At 36.8% G+C, this 22,641-nt stretch overlaps 1 protein-coding gene across 4 annotated transcripts in view; it reads left to right on the plus strand.

The window, feature by feature from the left end:
- The window catches only part of SNX29 (sorting nexin 29), a 99,956-nt gene that overhangs the window by 10,433 nt on the left and 66,882 nt on the right, over positions 1 to 22,641 (plus strand). For all 4 annotated transcript variants that reach the window (XM_071444192.1, XM_071444191.1, XM_071444193.1 and 1 more), the window contains exons 7-13: positions 707 to 955; positions 2,952 to 3,321; positions 4,046 to 4,164; positions 7,351 to 7,432; positions 7,939 to 8,021; positions 15,051 to 15,114; positions 16,114 to 16,242. In XM_071444192.1, coding sequence (XP_071300293.1) covers positions 707 to 955; positions 2,952 to 3,321; positions 4,046 to 4,164; positions 7,351 to 7,432; positions 7,939 to 8,021; positions 15,051 to 15,114; positions 16,114 to 16,242 — 1,096 coding nt within the window. The remainder of the gene's footprint in view (positions 1 to 706; positions 956 to 2,951; positions 3,322 to 4,045; positions 4,165 to 7,350; positions 7,433 to 7,938; positions 8,022 to 15,050; positions 15,115 to 16,113; positions 16,243 to 22,641) is intronic.

Genomic DNA, 22,641 nt, shown 5'->3' on the forward strand with positions numbered 1-22,641 from the left:
ACAGTCAGGGTGAGCAGTCAAGGTATTATGCCAATTTATGCTGTGAATTGATGGATTATTAGGATCCTGGATCTGGTCTTCCTACAATTAAAAAAAAATCCACATAAAATTTTAACTCTTCAGCAGTCAAGACTAACTTAAAACCAGTGCAAAATGGGTTATTCCTGACTGGAAAAGAGTAATGATAGAATTTATAGTAAGATCAAAATTGCAGGTAAATACAGATAATGAGAGTAAGAGTAAGGAATGATAACAAATAGTTTACTTTTCTGGAGTTCATCCACAGAAGTGATGTATTATTACCTTTTATACCCCTTTTTTAGATACATGGTCACATGCTTCATTCTGCAAGCATGGTTCTTGTGCATTTTTGCTAATAGAATATAGGAACCCACAAATAGTAAAGTTGCAGTGAAATGGGTTTAAATAAAAGGTTATAAATATATGAGTTCTCAGTACTTTTTGATTATTTAATGTGCAGCTGAACAGCCATCAAGAAGAATTCAGAACTGATTGCTTGAAAATAATCTAGAAAGGAATGAATGGTACATGAAAGAATAAGAATTCATGCATTGGGAACTTTGGGAAATTTTTTGGAAAAATGTTTTCCATGTCACAGTTTCATTAATCCTTAGCTTCTGTGTTCATAACCTGCATGTAAAGTATATGGTGCATTTCTGGTCTCTTTTTCTCCTTTTTTCTGAAGGTCTGAACTCCATTCTTTTTGCTATCAACATTGATAATAAGGATTTAAATGGGCAGAGCAAATGCACACCCACTGTGTCAGATTTGTTGAAGGAATCCACACAAAACGTGACCTCCTTATTGAAGGAGTCCACTCAGGGCGTCAGCAGCCTCCTGCGGGAGATCACTGCCTCGTCTGCCGTCTCCATTCTTATCAAACCCGAGCAGGACTCTGACCCTCTGCCTGTTCTGTCCAGGAATGTCAGTGCTGGTAAGCCTCTATCAATGCTACTGCCATTCAGAAACTTAGGAAATACTCAAGTGTGTTTAAATAACTTGTTAATTTACTTTTAATGTACTATTGTAGAGCAGAAGTCTTAAAATAAGTGTGCTGTGCATTCAAATCACTTGAGAGGGTAATTAAAAAGCATGAAATTGGAAATATTGGGTGTGAATACTGGATGGTAACTGTGTATTTCAGCATTCTTGTATCATTGTGAGAGGGAAGCTAAACTGTTTTATTGGTAGAGCTTTGCTTGTGACCTGAGTTTTAGTTTCTTGTTCTCAAAATTATGCTTTAAAGTTTGTGATGTAATGACTTTTCATTTTTAATGTTGTCTTTTGCCACCTTGCCAGTCAGACATACAGTGGATTATATATTTTGTTAAATATCAGATGCAAGTCTTAGCTTATAATCTGCTTCAAGTGGTGACTGTGTTTACAGTCTGAATTCCTATGCAAAGCAGATAATTGCCTAAATGAAGATTTACTCATACACTCTTTACCTTTAGAGTTCTTAGTGTTACAACCAGCTTGTATGATGTTAGTTACTAACAAAGACCCAAAGTCTTAATCTCTTATTATTTGAAATCAGTCAAGGAAAATGTGATTTTCATTATATATTTTTTGTTCCAAAATTACCAAAGTAATATTTTATTATCTCTGTTTCTGGAAGTTGAGATAAAAGTTTGTTTTGCTTTCTAAAAGTATAAAACAGCGGGAAGATTTATGTGCTTTTCAATTAAGAAACAAAGTTTGAATTTAGGCACTAAATTGTTTTGGTTATGAGAAAAAAGCACAAACCCCACATGAGAATCTGGTAGGAACAGAAGCTGAGATAAAATTTGGTTTTTATTGGCATTCAAAATAGACTTTGTCTTAAAACACAGTTTTTAGAACAAACTTGTGGTAAAGCTTTTGTTGCATAGCACTTAAATGAGATTAAAATTGTGATTCTTGACTTGGGATAACTTTGTTAGTACAGAATGGCCTTGCAGGATGAAAGGCAGTAATTGACCATATGGTGCATGTGACTGCACAACGTGATGTACCTGGTGTGTACAGCACATGTGTATGCACAACATGAAAGGTACAACTTCCAGTGAAATGCCACTTAAAAAAATGGAGTTTGTTCAAATGCAATTATATGTGGAACATTAGAGCAAGTCAGATGTTTCCATTGAAGTCTGTGTTCTTTGTTGTAATTCTGTTTGCAAGCAGAATGGGTTTAACATCCTTTTAAAAGTATGTTAGTGTGCTTTGTGGATATATAACAGCTGGACTTGAATTAAACAAAGCAGTTTGGTCCCACTGTGAGGTGTCTTGGTGAGTGATTTCTGATATTTCTTGGAGTGCTTCAGCTTTGCATTTAGCTTCAGATGCACATCAGATTCAGTGAGAATAGGTAATAGTGTAAAAATAAATGCTGTCACTGAATACATCTGGTGTAATCAGAGAGAATTTCAGTGTATTTCTAGACCAAGAGATAATTAGCTGAAAACTGACTATTCAATTTTTAGAGTATAGACAAAACTATTTGATTGCAGGTTGTTGATTTTGTTTGTGTTGTGAGTTTGTTCTTTCAGTTTTTCCTCTGAAAGTGCTTCATGTTTTCTGTGTTGTGCAGACTTGCTCTGCATTATATACTGGGTGTAGTCCATAGGAGGAAGTGACAGGAAGTCTAATTTATTATTCTAAATTTAATTTCATGGGTTTGTAGAACTTTTTTTCCAGTTTCAATTGAATCACGTTATGAATGCATCTCCAGAATATCTTTTAAAATCTGAATTATGTAAGACTTATAAAATAAAGCTGGTAATTAGAGATTTAAAAGCTCATGTGTATGGAAAGATAATGAATGCCATGTAGATCTAAGTGGTTTTTTCTTGATTAGAGTAAGTTAGTACATGAGCCCCTTTAAGAAAAAAAAAGGTTTCATATATTATTTCTCTTTTCTAAACTGTGTAAAAACTTTGTATTACTACTAGATTTGAAATACAAAAAAGATCGAAAAAAGAAGAAGAGGGTGACTAATATTATCTCATTTGATGAAGAGGAAGATGAGCAAAACTTGGGGGATTGCACAAAGACTCTGATGACAGGAGAAAGTTCAGAGGAGAGTGTAGACAGATCTTCAGTTCTTGCATTGTCTTCATCTGAAAGCACTCTGGGAAAAAATCTGAATGGGAGTGAAAGTAACCATTCGTGGAAGAACAATTCAGTATTCATGAATGGAGAGTATGAGTACCAGAAACTGGATGTGAAGAGCATTGATGATGAAGATGCAGATGAGGATGAGCTGTATGGAAAATCATTAGGAAATAAAGGCACAGAAGGTGGAACTGAAGCTTCTGAGAAGTAAGTATTGGTGCAGGAGATAGTGGTCAACTTTCCATGCTTCCCCTCCACCCCTCCCTTTCTTTTATGGCTACTGGAAATTCATGTGTTGAACTGAACTGTAGATTTTCTCTTTTTTTTTCTCTCCCTATTTCTCCTCCCCCACCTTTTCCACACCTCCCCCCCTTTTTTTCTTCTTTTTACTGTTTAAACAATATGGGCCACTGCAGTGATGATATTTTGCTTCTAAGTTCCACTGAAACCCCAGATTTTGAGATATCAGAGTTGTTGTTCTCCTTGAAGTTCTCAGTTGTTAAAACTGTGACATGATATAACCAGGATTTAGTTCTGGCCTACTTGATGTTTCCTTAGTCTTAGTATGATAGCAATTCTATTTAGGCTTCACAATAAAAATGTGTATTTAAACAGAGTAAGCTTGTTACATCAGAGTGTAGACAGTTCAACAAGGAAGGACAAAAGTGAGAGAGAAAGAATAATTTTAGATACTGATATGCTTTATTTCTGACAGAAATTTGTTTAGAGAAAAAGGCAAGTGCTGCTTGTCTCCTCTGCTTTGGAATGTCTGGTCTTTAATGAATTAATGTATGGCTGACCAAGAAATTGGCAGGAAGATTGAAATAAAGATTTTTCTTGCAGTGGTATCTCTGAAAGAAAGATAAGCATTATGAACAGTAATAGTGGCTGTATAAATAGATTGGTTTGTTTGTTTGTTTGTTCTAAATAGGCCTCGTGAAATAGTCACATGCAATTCTCAGATATGCAGCTGGAGTCCTCTGCAGGTCCTGAATGATGACTCAGATGTTCTATTTCCTGTCAGTGCTGTTGGCTCTTACTCCCAAACAGGTGGGCATTTGAATCCACAGAATTCCAGCACCATTTATTCTAACATGGGACAATGGTAAGAAATGACAGGATTGTGCAGACACAGCAGGTACTACACAACTGGGATTAAAAGTTCAAATTTATTCTACTTCTGAATCAGAGTTCTCCATTTGAGTAGTTACTTAGTTAGGGGGAGTTATCAATGTCAAAATAACCCAGAGTTTCATTGGGATTAAGCTGTGGTCTTGTATTTTATTGAAGTTTAGGATAACTATAAAAAGTATCCATATCTATCTATCCATAACTATAGGATAACTATAAAAAGTATCCATATCAGTTTTCTAGATACCTCTAAGCTGCAAGAAGCTCCAAGTGTGTTTGAGAAGTTGAATTCAAATTAATCTTGACAGATTAGAGAGCAGCTGGAAGCAGTTCAATGGAAGCTGTTAATTGTTGAAACACAGCATAAGGAATGATTGACTAGGAAATACTTGCTCAGAAAAGGATATGGGAATTGTAGAATGGTTTGGGTTGGAAGGGATCTGCAGAGATCATTATTGTAAGGGTGGCTCTCTGAGCTGTGAGCACCAGTTGCCAGCTCACATCTAATTTTTCCTATGCCAGTATCCTCAAATGGTTTTCTGCAGGTTACAAGCTGATAGTGAATTAACAGAGCTGTGCATGAGTGTCATTTGTAAATGTAAGCTCCATTGGCTCTGCTGTGGCCTCAGCTGCAGCTGTAGGCAGTGAGGGACACTTCAAGAATGATGTGGACTATTTGAAACAAGCAATAAAAATGGTTAAAGGAATGGAAAAGAAGGCCTGGTGCTTTTACAATATTTGTATTAGTACCAAAAACAAGCAAAAAAGTCCACCAGCCCTCCCCTTCACCCTGCTGATATTTGTCTAGCTGTTCATATAACACTGAACTTTGGGTATGCTCATTTCAGTGACCATTTAAAAACTTGTCTGTGGTATTCAAATAATGTTTTAATTGCAGTACATTTCATATTTTTGCATACACATTATATGTCCAAGAGTTTAAATGGATTGTTGATTGAAGTCTGTGTAAAAGTGTAATTCAGTTGTGTAAGTTCAGTGACAAAAATGTGAATCATAAAATAATGCTGCACTGCCCTCTGCTGTATTTTAAAATATGTACCTCATAAGAAATGCCAGTGGTTAAAAAAAAGGACATTTAAAATTATTTCTTGTGCTGCTGTATTTTTCAATTTACAAAGGAATGGATTTAGAAAACATTGAGTAGTTTGTGGCATTGTGATCTCTTCAGTACAAACCAGAAACTGTTGGGGAACATCCACAGGTTGGAATCTGGGATACAAAATCCATTCCTGTCTGTGGGGGGTGTGTGTGGAATGGAACTCACAGTTGGTGTCAGTTGATGTCACGAGGCATCAGGAGCATGGGCTGGGGTTCTGATCTGAAATCCAAAATCAGGAGTGCAAGCCCACACTTAGTTCTGGAGGCAGATGACCAAAGAGCACATCTGTACATTTCTATATGCATCTTATCCACAGCTGTCCCAGGGGCTTACTCTTGCTAAGAAGTCACCAAAGTCCCTTGTTTCATTTGCTTCATCTCAGAACTGTTTTGAATGCAATGCTCAGCCTACTGGTGATGACCAACAGGCCCATTCAGATCCCTTCTGGGCACAGGACAGATCTTTTCAGTTGTCCTTCTGTCCCTCTTTGTGGTCTGTCATGCAGTGAGAGTGATCCAGCACTGGGCTGGTGAAGGGACTCAGTTATCAGAGCTAGGGAAGCCCCCCAGCCCCCAGTGTGTGCTCTCCTGGCCTCACCTCTGAGCAGGAGCAGCTGATGGAGGGTGCAGGCAGGGCTGCACTGAGCACCCATTGCACAGCCCAAGTGGCAGCAGTCAGGGACAGGGACACACAGGGATCCAGGCACCCTCTCCTCAGCCACACTGACAATTTGCTGAGGTTGAAAGCTGCCTTAGGCACTTGTTTGCTTGACTCTGGGAGTTGCACTTGTGCTGGATGAATGATGGCAGAAGGAACATGCATTAGCTTATTCTGAGGGCAGTCCAGCCCACTAACTGCCAAGCTCATTATTATTGTGATATTTTTGTTAAAATATGCTTAATGAGGTCTTGTAAAATACATAGTTTAACCCAATATTTTGGTTTATATGTTTTAATACCAATAAATAACACATACACACACATATATGTATGTTTGAGAAAGCATAATCTATAGTGTTGTATGTTAATATGTGTTTTCAGTATTAATCTGTTGCAGTGCTCCAGGGATGTGTCAGGGCATATCATATCTCTGTGTAGCTAGAAATGAGAAAGCCTCCATCAAAATGCAGTTGCTTGGAACAAAAATGGATTATGTATTTTAGGAACTAAGCTTCAGTAAACTCTACAGCTTCAAAAATAATTTTTCACCTCCATAGACTTTCTGACATAACTTTATTTCCCATTAACTTATTTTCTAGAATTTCTGCTTCTATTCTATTAGAATAGAATCTGTTCTATTTAGGATTGCCTTGTAGTATCTTCATTGCCCTTACATAGTGAGATGCAGAAGACACCAATAAAATATGATTTTTGTTTGTTTCCACCTGAGCTTCCTCCATGACAGGCTCAGTGATGTGGATGTTTTGGTGCCGACAGCTGTGGATCTGTGGACAGATGCACATTATTCATGCTTTTTAAACAATATCTCATCTGTCTGCTTCCTGATGGTTGGTACAGGGATGTAAGGAGCCAGAGAAAAGCCATGGTGCTCTGTTGGGAATACAGAAAGCACTGATGTCTTTGCAAGGTTTCATGTGCTGGGGATTAACCACAAATTCTTCTGCAAGTCACAATTTGTAGTGAGCATGAGGTGTCATGAGGTGCTTCAGCTCTGGGGGCTGGCACAAGTAATTTCAGGAAGAAGTCTCCTCATGGCTGTGCAGCTCTCTACATATCAAGTATAATTTAGGAATTGTGCAATACTTAAAGATTTTTTTTTCCTAAGAGTCTTGACAATCCTGCTGGCATTCAGGGTCAATTTGCAGAAGCCAGCTTTGGAGACAGAACTAAAAGTGTTTAAAAGCTATAGTAAGTTGAGTGTTTCTGTTTAGAAAAGTAACTATCTAACTTCTGGATTTATGTTTTTATTTTATTTTTTGAGTAGTGTAATCCAAAGGAAACTAATGCTTGTGCATTCTACTTTAGATAACTTGGAGAATGGAGAGGGGCATGAACATGCTGTTCATCCAGTAGAACTGGTTCCAAGGAGATCTGATCTTCCTTACAGGTATGTGCCAAATATGCTTGTCCTGAAAGAAAAAACCTTCACTCTGTAGCTGCCAACTTACTGTTAACTATTGCACTTAGTACTGCAAAACCAACTGCTCATCAGGATACTTGTGCATATGTTTGGAAAGAAAAATGCAAAAAACCTACAATTGCCTTTTTTACATAGTTTCTTACACTGAACTTTCCTAATTATCTTGAGGAAGTCACTCATTTGCTCTAAGAGACTTGGCTTCCTGGTTTTGGAAATAGGTTTTATGTTGGTTTTTATGTTATTTTTTTACTACATTCTCCATGGACTTTTAATTTGGAGTTTTTGTGTGCTTGCTTAAATTAGACTCCTAGGAGATACATTAAAGAGTTGTTCAACATATTTTGATTAAATATGGGTGAATAGGATAACAATTCTAGTTTCTGGAATATTTTTTCTTAAGTTTTGAATTCAGGATTTTTCAAATATTTTTTCATATTTTTCATATATTGATTTTACTGTGCTTTTATGACTAGAGTGGAAGTCAGTCCTCCAGCTCAAGTGAATACTTTAAGCAGTATGTTGCCTTCAGCCACTGTGCCAGAATCCATGACAATTAGTAAGTACTTCCTTGATGTATCTAGATTGATAGAAATATCTTTGAAAGTCCTGTAACTCTTTCTATTTTTGTTTCAATAAATCTGCCTAGAGAGTCTTGGAGCACTTAATTTCTGATGTTCTGGTCATGTTATAATAACTGCTCTAAAATGATGTTTGTATTGGCAGGTTATGCTTCATTGCAGTTGATATATCCTTATATTAAATGTGGCTTCAGTAGTTAAATGAAAAATAATGATTTGATTAACATCTTTAAATTTCTACAAGTTCTGAACACATTGAGGCTTAGTTCTGATGTAGTCTTGCTTATTTGGCCTGTTTTCATTAAAGGCTAGTCAGGAACAAACAAACCCCATTCTTTCTGTGGTTTTGGTATGAAAATCTGCTCCAAACATACACGTGGACTTTCACAAAAACTTGAGTTAAGATTAAGGGGGAGGACAGTCATGTTTCAGTGGTATTAAGAGCAAAGCTAGACAGGATGAAGTAGTCTTTGCTGCAGAGGTAGATTAATAGAAGCACAGGCAGTTTGTTTATCACATATTTGATCTTTTTTCTTTGCATACACTTGTAGAACAAAGACTCAGTTCTTAAAATGAATGTCTAAGCTTGTAACCCAGTATGTGTTTATGTTCCTCAATGTACAGAATGTTCTGTAACTGAACTTGGGTATGTGTTTGTTTCTTCTTAGAAATTTCAATATGTACAAGTTTTAAATTATGACATTTGGGAAGTTAGAAGCAATGCAGCCAAGATTCTTTTCTGCAATTGATTCATGCAATCATCAAAATGAATGAAATCTTCAGATATTGTAATCTCATTTTCTAAAGTTATATTCAAATGCTGTATCAACCTGTGCTAAAGGAGATAAAACAAGCATTTTCACTGGGCAGTGTTTCAGGCTCTGACACTGCTCTGCTCACTGAGCTTCGCAAAACTGAAAAATTCTTTCTTACAAAGTGTGTCACAAAGTGGCAAACTAGCTTGGGACTTCTAGGAGCCATAATTGAAGTGTGGAATGGACTTACTGTTATTTGCTGCAGTGATACTTTGGTCACTGGGTATTGTCTGTTAATGTTATCCCTACACATCCTTTTGTTCTTATTTATTTCCCAGAATTGCACAGGGCCATTTTCTGGTGGCCCTGCACTCTGTTATTCTGCTGTTTGTAGGGGAGTCAGGTACCAGCAGGGGGCGCAGTTGGTCTCCTTCAGTGGCTCAGTTATTTCCCATTGTAGGTAAGAGCTATAAAACAGAAAGAAAATCTGGAGGTTTTCAATTCTCAATACTTAGCAGTTTGTAAATGAAATGAAAACACAGGATCAACAGAAGTGTGCACACTATCATTAGTTTCCCAGTTCAGAGAAGGCTTTGGTGAAAGGAAGGGTGGGAAGCATGTCAAACCCATCTATAAAGCCAGTGGAACACCTAGTAAATAATCATAATTATAATTAAAATTCAGCTGACTATACATTTATAGAATTAGTGATTACCTTTATAAGAGATGATCCTGGGTATGTTGAATAAAAATGCTTTTTTCAAGTTTGCTGTTATTGGTCGTAGATTCTCTACAGGAGGAATTCAGTGCTATGACAAAGTCAGAAACTGAAGCTCTTTCTCTCTGTTGCAATTAGCAGAAGAATTATTAAATGCTGAGGCTTATAGCTTGGTTGCATAGCAACTGATTCTAACACATCAGGCAAGAAAAATGGAATGCAGTAGTGCAGTGAGAAAAGCTGTGAGGTCTCCAGTGACTGGATTTTTGTGTTTCTTACTTTTGAAGACAAAGCCTGAAATGGATTTTTTAAAAATTATATTATTTTTTTTTGCTTTTTTTCCAACCTATTAGGATAGTACTAAACTTTTCTTACTTCTTTTGATATGCAGGCTAGTAAGTTAGGAGAATCTGTGATTTCAAATTTCTTTCATTTCAAATTATTTTCCTGAATTATGCCCCATGCATTTGTAAGGTATAGGTTAACTTAGCCACAGATACATCTCAAAAAATACTAATACCACTCAAGAGAAATCCACAGAGCTTTGCTGCTTATGTCAGGCATAATTTGAGAACTGGCCCTGCTGTGCAGATTGCTTTGTCATAACCAAGTTTATAAAGAGTTAAGCTGGTCAGAAATTTTCTATTTATGCATCTACTCTACAGTGTAATTTCAGTTTTTAAAAAAGTTGTCTTTATCTTATTGTACTTGAATCACAAACAACACTGTTTCAGGAGTTGCTATTGGAAGATTGTATTTTCAGCATTGTTTTTCACCAGAACAATCTCTTCTACCAGCACAAGTCTCTCCATTTTGTTTTTGCAATAGAAAAAAGAATAAGTTGCAAAACTTTCATTTTAGAAGGACACTACTTGTGCTCTTCTTTATAAGGTTCTTTTATTATAGTGCTAGTTTTAGGAAATAATTGGTAATTCAGTCTTTTCACTATAATTTTCTTCAGTTTTTAAAATTGAGCTTTACCACAAAGGTTAGGAAAGGTTGTAACATTGTGCATCATTCCATTCTTTTTCATATATTCTTGAGAAATCCCCGAGCTTTTCACGATCACTGAAGAGCTTTACTGAGTAATCAAACCTCCATGTTACATTTTTATCCTGGTTGTGTAAGTGAGTAAGGTGTATGTTTTTGTACTTGCTGTGTCCTCTCAATAGCTGCTGACCCGTTCTGTAGCCCAGCTGCCCCAGTCAGGGGCAGGTACTAAATTCCTGAGTTTTCTTTGGAAGCACAGCTGTGAAGGGGGGGTGTTTGTATTTCATCAGGGAGAAGAAAGCTGCAGTCTGCTTTACAGACTTGGTTTGCACCAGGACCCTTCTATGCAGGAGAAGGGCAACACAATTTGTTTCCTACTAAAATTTGCCCTGTGAATAGTGACATGACAGGATAATATTTACAAGGTTTTTGAGCACTAAATTAAGCCTTAAAACACAGTGTTCATGTAGGCAGCTTAGGGAGCATCAAGCTTTAAAGGTCACACTTCTGATTTAAGATGTAACTAGTCTGCTGGAAGTCTTATTTGTCTCTGAAAATATCTGTGTAAATTTTCACTCATGAAAATAAAAAAAAATAAAAATTCCTGTAAACTGTTCCCAGCCCACCCTGATACTCTATCTGCAGGATTGCAGAGGAGGCTGCATGACCTTGTGTACTCTGAGGGATGATTTCACTTACAGCTCATTCTTCACAACAGGTGATTGCAAATCATACTGCTCCAATCTTTGGCTAAATAGCACAAGAGTTGTGAAACTTATGAATTTTCTGGAGGTTGCTGGAAACTGGCAGGTGTTTCTCAAAGCATTATATATTTCATGCTCTGTGACCCTCTGAAAGCTTTCTAGAAGCTAGATTTTGCATGAAGTATGGAATGGAATTAACAAATGTTTTAGAGCAAATACTCACTTCGTGAGTAATTAGGCACCACAGATTAATTTCAGCAATAAAATAATATTGCTAGTGTTCAAAAAAGTGAGGTTTAATATGAACAATTTAATTAGTACATTCCTTGATTTTTTTTTTTCATATTATGTTTTCTTTTTTTGCTGATAAAGAATGGTTTGGAATTATATGTTTGTACATGGGAATTCTTTTTTTAAGAAGTCATTGCAAAATTACCTCTTAGGAAAAACTTCACTAGTTATCATCTTATCCCTGTCTTTATGGAACTCAGGTTATCACTTCACTTTTAGATATATTGGTGTTGAATGCTGATCCTTAATAATTATTGAGTAGTGTATTGCCTTTTGTTAATGTTACTTTACAGAACATAAATGTCATCAAGCACAAAACAGCTCAGAAGTGGGACATAAAGTCTAATATCAAACACTTTTCTGAAGTAGGAATACTTGGCCATCCTCCCACTGTTTTATTAAAAAAAGAAAAAAAAAAGAAGAGGGGCAAGAAAGATTGAGGTTGCACAGTTCAGAAGTCAGAAAATGCCAAATTTATGGTTGCTGCTACAACCCTGACATTTTTTAAAATTTATTCCCTTTTCTAACCCACACAATGTATGAGACATAAGACTGCTGGAAAAAATAGGTTATGATCATACACTCATCTTGGAGGCAAGTGTAGCAGACAGACAAAAGCTCATGAACTGGGGATGTTCTGGCAGGTTTGAAGGGAACCTGCTGCAGTGTATGATCCTGGATTTCCTTTGCATTCAGCTGACTGCTCTGACATGCTGCTGAAATTTTTCAGGAAGCGTAAGTGAAAGTAAGAAATTAGAATTTTTGAAAGTTTTAAATATTATACCTGAATTAAATAGGATGGTTTCCTTTTAGTTCTGCTCTGTTCCTTGCTTCAAAAGATCATGACATTAAAATTTCTGCTTTTTTTTTCTTGGTAAATTTTTGCTCATTTAATTACACTAATGATTTTTTTTTTTTTTGTGCTTACTTTGCATAGAGAGGGTAAAGGAGTGTTGATTATAAACTGTGTAGTTCTTGTGTTTGTTTTGAGTAATTTATAGAAAACATGGCTCCTTAATATTCATCAATTCAAGAAGAAACAGCAGAGCTATAGCCATGGAGCAATCTTGCTGGGCTGGACCAGCCTATTGGAATTCTGGCCTCTTATCCCAGCCTGGTGGTTTGTGTTGATGCTTTCATTGCACACCTCCACTGGTACCTGTAATTGAGATAAATACTGACTATGAAATGTGTTTGCATTTGTGGTCCTAAATTAAGCATCGATTTTTGTCCTGTATGTGATAATGAAATTTGGAATTTCTGCTTTGTTGTTTCTCTGTAGTATTGTCAATTCCATGACTTTCAGAAAAATAGAGGCAAATGGAAATAAATAAGCAATTTAAAGCCTATTTCAAGAGGCTTTTTTTTTCTTCCTTTTCTGTGCAAACTATGGTCTTTAGCAGGATCTTGCTTTTGTGCTCTGCTTGTGTGTGTGTGTGGGAGAGGGGAGTGAGAAAAGATGGAATTTCAGGTCTCAACTCATGCAGAAGATTCTGGATGGAATAAGGAAAAGAAGATTAAGTTATTATGCAAGTTAAGGTTACAGTTTGAATAGGCTGGTAAATTGAAATAATGAAGCCAATTTATAATAGTTTAGCTGTATAAATGTTAATAAATCAGCACACATTAAAAGACTGAGTACACACAGAGGCAATTGCTGCAGAGTGGGCACCCTGTGCAAGTGCAGAGCCGTGTCTGAGCAGCAACAGCTTTAATTTATTCAGAGTTAGAGACATAACAGCAACTACTTGTTGATCATGCACTATCATATTTTAATGGCACACTTAAAATATTTAAAATGCCATCGGCTTGATGTGTCCTTGAGGATTCTGAATTCAACATTATGGTTCAAGATTGGAATTTTGTTATGGAGTGATACTGTACAGAAAGCTTACTGTGGATCCTTTTGCTTGTGTTGTTTATTTGTATGATGCTCTAACACTGGATTATTGCATTTTCCTCATCCATAGAGCAATTGTTTATTTCACAGATAGGCTGGTGGATTGTGGTCCCTTGTGCTAGTATTTAATACCCAGAAATGTCACTGTTTCACTTTCAGTTTTTCTACAAGATTTTGATTTTTTTTTAGGATTGCATAAAATATGCTAAGTTACTGTAGAAAGATAATTATCCTTTTTATGCTGAATTAATGAAGTGCAAACTCCCTCTAATGACCTATTGAAATGTGTCTTGCTAATGTCATTTACCTCTTAAAGTGTCATATGGGTATTATGGAATGGGCAGAAAACTGATCATCTGCTTTCTCCCTGGCCACAAACTCAGGAATGTTTTGGAAAAAAATCTAGCATGAAGAAATTTGGGTTGGCTGATTTCAAATAATAGAAGAACTGTGCTGAACCCTGCAGTCCTGCAAGGGTGGGATTTATCTGCAGATTACCAAGGCCACACTGGGATCATGATGTCTGCAGCACTGACTGTCAACATTTGATTGATATAATAAAATCTTTTGCACTTTATCCACTACTAGAGTTTGTCAGACTCCTTCTGGCCCATAGGAAAATGTTAATTTTTTTTTTTAATGGGCAAAAACTTCTGTAACTGTTGAAAATATTAAGAAAGATACAGGTGAAAGATACTGTGTACTGAATGTAAAGGGGAAAAAAGTTATCCAATGGCTTTGCTTGCTTAAAGAAATCAAGTAATACCTGTTCTGTTGGTATGTTTTCAGTAAAAGCACACTGAAATTTACTGGCATCTGCATTGAATACTTGCAGAACAGAATTGGCTGATTTATTATATAAAGATTTCACTTAAATTTTGGGAGGGATGGTCTAATATAATTGTGTCCTTGTAGCACTTATAAAATTATTGGTTAATGTATGTGAAATTGTTAATGAAATTGTTGGAGCTGACACTTTTCAGTATGGTATTTGGCTGTTCTGGTATCATGTTAAGCTTAACCTAAAGGAAATCTTTAAAAATTCTAAAATTCTGATGGTTATTTTTAAAAAAAAAATTATTCTTGATTTAATGACAGGAAGTATTTTTATGGTATTTGTAAAAAAATAGAAAGGATTTTATAGGAAATGATGAGATTCAGAAATCTCATCATCTTTAGCCCTAAACTTGAGAAACAATGCCATGAGGGAGCAATGACATTATCTGTGCTCCCATCTCCCTGTAGCAGTTATTTCCTGTGTCAGGATTTACAGCCAGGAGAAGCAGCAGTTTGGAGAAGCTGAGCAAGTAACAGTGTATGTCATTAATAGGCATGTGGTGGAAAGGTGCTTTCTGCCCTACATCTGTGAAAACAAAACAGCTGCAACCACAGGCACACTTGTAAACATTTGTATTAAAGCCAGATGCAGACTAATTTGATTTGATCAATACTTCTGATGTGGTGTTAAATAACTCTGCCTTTGAAAGATTGCTGAAATTAGTGATGAGATTAAGAGCATTTTTCTGTGCTTTCCTGAATAGCAAATGGTGTTGGCATCATCTTAAGTGTGCTGCCTGTGTACATGACTTCCAGATCTGAAATGAGCAAAAATGGACACAGACATTAATCCTTTTGTTCCTTCTTCTCAGATGAACTTCGTCAAGCTATCGTGGCCATGATGAATAGAAAGGATGAGCTGGAAGAACAGAATAGGTAGTTTGTTTTTTTTAGTCAAGAGGGACTGTAATTAAACAAAAAAAACCAAACTGTTCTCTAATACAAGCTGTCCTTTTTGTAAAGCTATGCATAATATTTCTGTAACCTTTTTGATGTATATATTATTTTTTCTGTGAAAGGTTAACTTAATTTCTGTTTTTTCCCTTCTGGTGAAGAAGTGATGTAGGATGGCTGGCAATGTAATACTGAAAGTGACTTTCATTTCTGACTGTCTTTGTGTTCACTTGGGGCACAATGATGATGTAAATGTAGAAATGATCAGTTGCTTATATAAAATGCCATCAAACATACTTTATATTTACTTAGTTTATTGAAACACATAGTTAGATGAATGAAAATACAAATGCATTCAATGGTTTAGTAAGGGTATTTTGGGCTTTGTAATGCTGAGCTTACCAACAGATCCTATTTTCCTTCCTCCTATTCTTCCCACTCCCATAATTGCAAGTTATTGCCTCATTCAGCTTTGTGGGCTTTTTTTGGCAGAAGGACCAGGATGCTTTGGGTTTTACCATTATGCATCATGCTGACCTTTGCTATCTCATCAAGGGTTTTTACACAGAGGTCTGTGGCAGTGCACTTGGCAGAGACAAGAGCCCTGCCTGTCTTGCTATAAATATATTGCTTATAGATTATTCCCAAGATGTATGGACTTGCACTGAAGTACTGAAAACAGCTTACCAGCTTTTTAAAAAACCAAATTCTTTCTGCATACTGATACAGTAGATCCCACAGTAAGTTGTGCTTTGGGCTTGTTGACAGGATAGTAATACAAATTAATAGTAAACATTTGCAACTGCTTTTTTCTTGTAACTTTTCATATCTCTGTATAATCAAATCAGGTGAATTTATTAAATTGACTAATGAAATTTTTGGATGACATCAGTGGTATCACTCCTCTGTGATTCTTGGAGTATACTTGAATTAGCAGTAGTGTGTGCAGTGTCCTAAAGAGAGGCTGCTGCCCTTTTGCAGATCCCTGAGGAACCTGCTGGATGCAGAGATGGAGCATTCTGCAGCTCTGAGGCAGGAGGTGGAGAACTGCAGGAGGAAGGTGGCAGAGCAGGAGGAGCGACATGCCACCAAAGTCCAGGCCTTGGCACGGTAAGAACTGCTGAAAATGACTGCAGGGAACGAGGGAATAACAGTCTGTATAGAAGGGAAATAATTTTCAAGGGGCTGAGTTTGCAGAAGAACAGAAGCGATTTCGGACTACAAGTCCTGTGGTAAGCAATAGCTGCTGCTAGACATTATCACCAAGAGAGTACCAAGTTCTGAAGTGGTGCAGGTGTTTTTCCCACAGCTCCAGGAAGGTCATCTGGAGCAGGTTTCTCAGGACCATTTCCAGTCAGGCTTTGAATGTCTGCACAGATGGGGACTCCTGACTCCCTTTGGGCAGCACTGTTGGCAGTGACTTGTTGGCAGTGCTGTTCCTCGTGGTGCCCAGGCTGCTCTTGGCTTGCTTTACTATGGAGTGGGTGTTGCAGGCTCATGCTCAGCTCCTGTCCCCCAGGGTTCCCAGATTCTCCTCCTCCACAGAGCTGTTTTCCAGCCCTCCAGCATTGCCTGGCTGTCCTGAGCTATTTCTCCCCAAATGCAGGACTTTGCATTTACTCTTGTTGAACTTCACAGACATTTTCTGAGTCCAGTTCTCCAGCCTGTCCCTGTCCCCCTGGGTGGCAGCACAGCCACACAGTGTCTCTGCTCCTCAGTTTTGTGTTGTCTCTGACCTTGCTGAGGGTGTGCTGTGGCCCAGCATCCAGGTAATGTTAAGGTGTCAAACAGCATTGGCCCCAGTATTGAGTTGCCTCCAGCTTGACTTTGTGCTACAGTGAAATAGAAACAATTTTAGCCCTCTCCTTGTCTAAATGGGATTCAGCTTCAGAAAGACTTTTGAAGGTAAATGTTGCTGTAATAGTATGATTTGCTTCTTACAATTCAAAATAAGCTCTAGAGTAACCATGATGTGTAAGATCTTGGGGGTGATTCATGTCTATAGTAAACAACAAACAATCCAAGAGTTAAATAATTTGCCTTACCCAGAGAGAGGTGTTTGTTTTCTGATGCACGAGCAGAGTGTGTTTAGTGTCAATCACAAAGTACCACAGCTGAGATTCCTTTAAGATTTTTATTGCCTATTCGAAAATGATAAATATAAAGCTTTCTTAAAAATAAAGGTATTTAGGACACTACTAATTTTGCTTTTGATGACACATCAAACCAAACTACTTGCTTTGAGGGAGGGAGAGATATGAATAAGTGGGTTTGACATTCATGTGCTGTAAGGCAGTAGAGACAATGCAAATACTTCATCATTTAATATTCATGTTTCAGGTTATAGGAGTTGTATATTCATATTTCTTTGACTCACTTCCCCCACAATTTTAGAATTTGCAGTGACATATGGGTGAATCAGATATTTGTCATGCACATACCTCTTTAAAGAATAGATAAGGAGCTTTTATAACCAGACCTGAAGAGATGCTCACTTAGACTAATGAGGTATTTTTAAATAAGTCTGTGTAATTCCTCTTATTGCTATATGGATGTGTTGTGTTGATTGCTCTTCTTAAAGTCAGTTTGCCTTATCATGTGATAAAAACAGTGTTGGGAGCTGCTGAGGCATGATAAATTCATGTGTCACCAGTTACTTTGGATTTGGAGGCATTTCTTTAATGATTCATTGCAACTCATTTTCTAACATCTAAACACAAGAGATTTTGTGTGTAGTTTCTTTGGAATATAGGTTTTTCTTCTAAATTCTTGTTGGTTCACTTTGTATGCTGTAGGTGATGCTGCTGCAATAATAAGAGTAGTAAATTTTTAAAATAAATAGTGCTTTAAACCAAGAAATTGAGCAAGCTGAATAATCTAAAGAATTTGAAGTAACAAAAAGTTTGGAATTGCTTTTTGAGTGCTGCATAATAAGTTAGGTGAGTAATAGGAAACTAAGTTTCAGATATTTTGAAGTAGTGAAATCTCACTGTTTCCCTTGAAAACAATTGATCACATGACCAGAGTAGAAAATTTTCCTCAGTTGTGATGTTCTGAATATTTTAAGGCAAGGGAAATCATTCAGTAACAATCTGACTGTTGTGATTTGATGAATGACTATTTTTCAGATTATGAGAGCTGATATTTATGTGTGTCCCCAAAGCTCTTTTGAAGAATTTGACATAAATAGCTTCCTGAAGGCTTTGAGAACACAAATTTCAGTGACATATCAGTCAGTGCTGAAATGATGGTTTCTGGAAATCTGCAATGATTCAGCTGTTCTTTCTCCTGGACCCTCCCAAGAGTCTCTGGCCTCCCAGCCAAAATGCTGGTTCACTCAGAGACATTTTCCCAAGTTTCCCATTTTCTTTTTGAGAAATGGAAGAAGTCTTAGGTGAGCTTAGTTTCAAGCCCTGGTAATCTCATTGTTCCATGTGAAATACTTGAATAACTCTTCCATAACAGTTGCTACATTGTTCCAAAAGGAGCAGGCTCAGGTTCAATCTATTTGCTACTCTTTTGATAGAATACACTCAGTAGTCTCTAGTATAATGTTTTTTGGTTTTTGGGGTTTTTCCCCCTTTTTTTGGTTTGTTTGTTTTTGGTTTTTTTTGTTCTTGTCAATGAACCTTTCTCAAATTGCATGGACATACTGTGCCAGTGGCTTCTTGGCAGTACTGAAGTTTTTAAATTGAGATTCTTCTTTTCTGTGTGGAATACTATTACATCTCTTTGCAAGGCAAAGGAATTTTTCGAAGTTAACTCTGAAATTGGATAATCTCAGATTGCATATTCTTAGACTATATTCAGCAATTTTGGAGGAAAGCATAATACAAAGGACAGGCTTTGTAGCAAGAAAAGCAGATAGAGAAGATGAAAATGCACTGTGTGGGGAAATGGGGGATGAGAATTTGTCTCTACTTTATCTTACACTTCTACATACCTCCTGTTTACTGTAGATTCTTTAACCTAATATGTCTCCTCTATCTACTGTCTGTGTTACTTAAACGACATTGCTTTTGGATTTGGCATTTTCTGTTATTCTGTTTTGCAGCACTTCTTTCACAGCCATAGCCCTTCAGTGATGGGTGAACTGATGTGTGGCACATCTTGAAATGCTTCCATCACTTCCCTTTAGCAGCTTGTTAGAGAGAGGAAAAATATCTCTTGTTCCTGCTTGTGAAATCTAATTAGAATATTCCTATATTAAATGACTTTTTCTTCCTGCTTAGTTAGTTGGTGACATGTCACGAGTCATCAGTGGCTCCTAGACATGAAAAAACCCACTGGAAGTCAGCCCATAGTGAGGGACAAAGGAGCTTCCCAGAGGGAGCAGGAGGAAGAATGTTTGGCAGCAGGGCATCAGTGAGGGCAGGAGGAGGAGAAGCAGCTGCAGCATGAGGAGGAGGAAGGAGAAGAACTAAAGGTGAAAACCTCCCAGCCTCCATCTCTGAGGAGCCCCCAGCCAGGGGGAAGCTTTCAGTGATGGCCCTGCTCCTGCTGCAGCCCCAGTCCCGGACAAGCAGTGAAGTTTAGCACAATATTCCTCATTAAAGTTTTTTCTGGAGATTGGTTTTATCATATAATCTCATTATTTTGTATACAGTTCAACTTCTATTTCCATGAGTAACAGATCTCATTTTCCTTGTTTAATTGTATTTGATGACAACTGTGATCTTGCATCTCGTCATAGTAGAATCATTCAGGTTAGAAGGCATCTCTGGAAGTCCTTCAGATTCTACATAATGTTGCAGGACATTGTTTATTTAAATTCATTCTTAATTCCTGCAGGTTTTTTTATTGTTTGTATATTTGGTACCTTTATTGTTTTTCTTAAAAACCTTAACTTTTTATCAAAACGTAGACATCTGTTGGATTCTTGTAGTTTGTTTGGTTTTGTTTTATTTCATTTTTCCCAATGCTGAATTTAGAAATGAGACACCTTTCTGGAGTAAGCTTCACAGAAAGCACTTGCTAGAGTCTGATATTTGTGCCAAAAATTATTTACATTCAGGCCACTATACTTGAGATACATGAGAAATTACTCTTTTTCAAATTCTTTTCTTACCATGCTCATTTTACAGAAGCCCTAGAGAATTTTTATATAGTTTTCAAGAAGCAGATGTGTGGTGTTTTGTTTGGGTTTGTTTCTTTCTTTTTTTCTACTAAGGTATAAGAAAATAAATCCTGTAAGGCCTCTTTGTCTGCAACAAAAACTGTATGCTCTATGTTCATTCACTGGATGCAAAACAGACAAGTCTGTGCTTCCTAAACACAAGCTTGTTTTTTGCTGCTAAAAAAATGGTAAAAAAATTTACCATTCTGGCTGAAGTTTTGATTTTCTTTCAGACAGGGTTTCCTTAAATGCTATTTTAAAAATAATAAAATTGAGAGGAATTATTTTTGATTAAAAATTAGGCAGGGAATTGAAGATATTTGACAACTTACATTCATTATATAATTGATCATTCCTATATATGTGCTATGAAGCCTAAACAACAACACTCACTAGACCTTTGCTATTTGAGCAAAAAGAGTAATTGGTGGGAATGCTACAATGTCATCCTCTATCACTTTCATTTTCCCCTATATCAGCACATATTGCCATCTGTCTTTCAGCTTATTAAATGGAAGAAGTGATCAGGCAGGGAAGTTTGGTGCAATTGAGGTTTTGGAGAAGGATGTGCTTTTACTGGTGCAGTTCTGCCTTTGTTTTGTTGGCTATTTCAGCCTTATTTTTTAAAAAAAATCTTTTCTCTATCCCTTTCAACTTGTACTTGCAGTCTTGTTGCTCATTCTTCAGCACTAAATGTAGAACTATTTGGAGCACTTTAAAGATGCTGAAAATATTGTGTTGACCTCTGGGCTCACAACAGGCGAACAGTTCTGCTTCAGGTTGGGTGTTGTAGTTTGGATACATTGCAGAAGTACAGCAGGGCCTGCATATAGAAATATTTAATTTCCTTCAGTCTGCAGATCTGACCTGCAACTCCTGGACAGGAATTTGTCTTCCTGTGAAATGCTTGTTAGGAATATATCTGATAAAATACCTCATGAAGTCATTAAAGACTTTTTAATGAGTGCTTACCAAATGTTTTTTAAAAATGCTCTGCTTAAAAGAACGATATAAATTCATATACATCAGGATGGGCCCTCTTTGGAATCAGCTAAATCATAATAATGAGTAAGAGATGGCAAAGAATAAGTAATAACATGATAGAAGCATATTAGAAAATTGTGACTGGGCCATAGTATCCTGCTTTGAATTTCAGTCTTGTATCAAAAACCTTAAATGAATTAAAGTCTTTTTCAACTTCATCTGTACTGTATCAACTTTAAGTCAATTTTAAGACAAAGTAGTAGAAAATTGATTTTTTTAAATGCTGTCACAGTACTGACAGAAGGCACTGAGTCTATTCTCATATGTAGAAATGAGGTGATATAGAGTTATGAGAATCCTTAATATATTGTAACTGTACACAGTTATTTTCATGCAGACATTCTTACAATTCTGGTAAGAAACATTTTGTTTAGTTGTCATAGAAATTTTTTTGTGAATCAGTTATTTAAGTTTGTTTTAATACAGTATATAGGATTAAACTGTGTTTTTTATGCTTTTTACCCTTACCCTGAATATCAGTGTCTATCTCTGGTGGAAAAAAATGATTTGTTCTTTGTAGTCTCAGAAATGGAAAATAGCATCAAATGCATAAAATCATCAAGGACTCTTAAAATTCGATTGCCAAGCAATCAATAGCTTCTCAATTATTTAGCAGTCTCCTACTAAAATGCTGAATAAAATTGAGGTTACAAGGTTCAGCAAGCTGACTTGAAATCCATAGGAATGGGAATACTGAGCCAGTCAAGGCTCCTTACAGGAGCAGTGTAGCATTGCTCACAGCAGCAGTTTGTGTGTGTATATATATAAAATATGTTATTTTATGTGTGTGTATATCTAGTATGATAGGCACCATCAAACATACTTGCATATTTTCTTGAATATTTCTAATTCTTAAATAAATTTTCATGAATAAAATGCCTTTTTTTTTTGGTGTATCATCTATTTGCAGCTTTCTGTGCTGTGTTCCATGTCCAGGTTTTGTTGTGCCTGGAGCACAATTTGGCCTTGCCAGCCCAAATTCCCTCCTCTCCCTAACACTGGTGGGGTTCTTGTGTGTTGTGCTGCATTTGTGGCATGTACATCCTTCTACCTCAGTATTATCTTAAAGAAAAGTAAAAGTTGTTTGAATTCACAGTCTGGCAACACATTTTAGTTATGCTTCTTTGGTATAAACTTCTCTGTTATACTCACTTAACTGAATGGGCTTAGGCAGATAATTGAATTTTCAGACATGTGATTTGTCAGCTTTGTTTAAAATCAATCAGTTGGAGCCCTTCTTATTTCCCCCCAAATATGAACTAAGGTGCTTAATGTTGTTAAGTGGAGCCGTGGTAGTACCTGCTTTGAATAAGAGAAATGAGACAGGCACAGGCACTGAAGTCTGACAG

Source organism: Agelaius tricolor, unplaced genomic scaffold, assembly GCF_023055355.1.
Source record: "Agelaius tricolor isolate 1412-34295 unplaced genomic scaffold, bAgeTri1.0.p SCAF_19, whole genome shotgun sequence".
Classification (NCBI taxonomy): Eukaryota; Metazoa; Chordata; class Aves; order Passeriformes; family Icteridae; genus Agelaius; species Agelaius tricolor.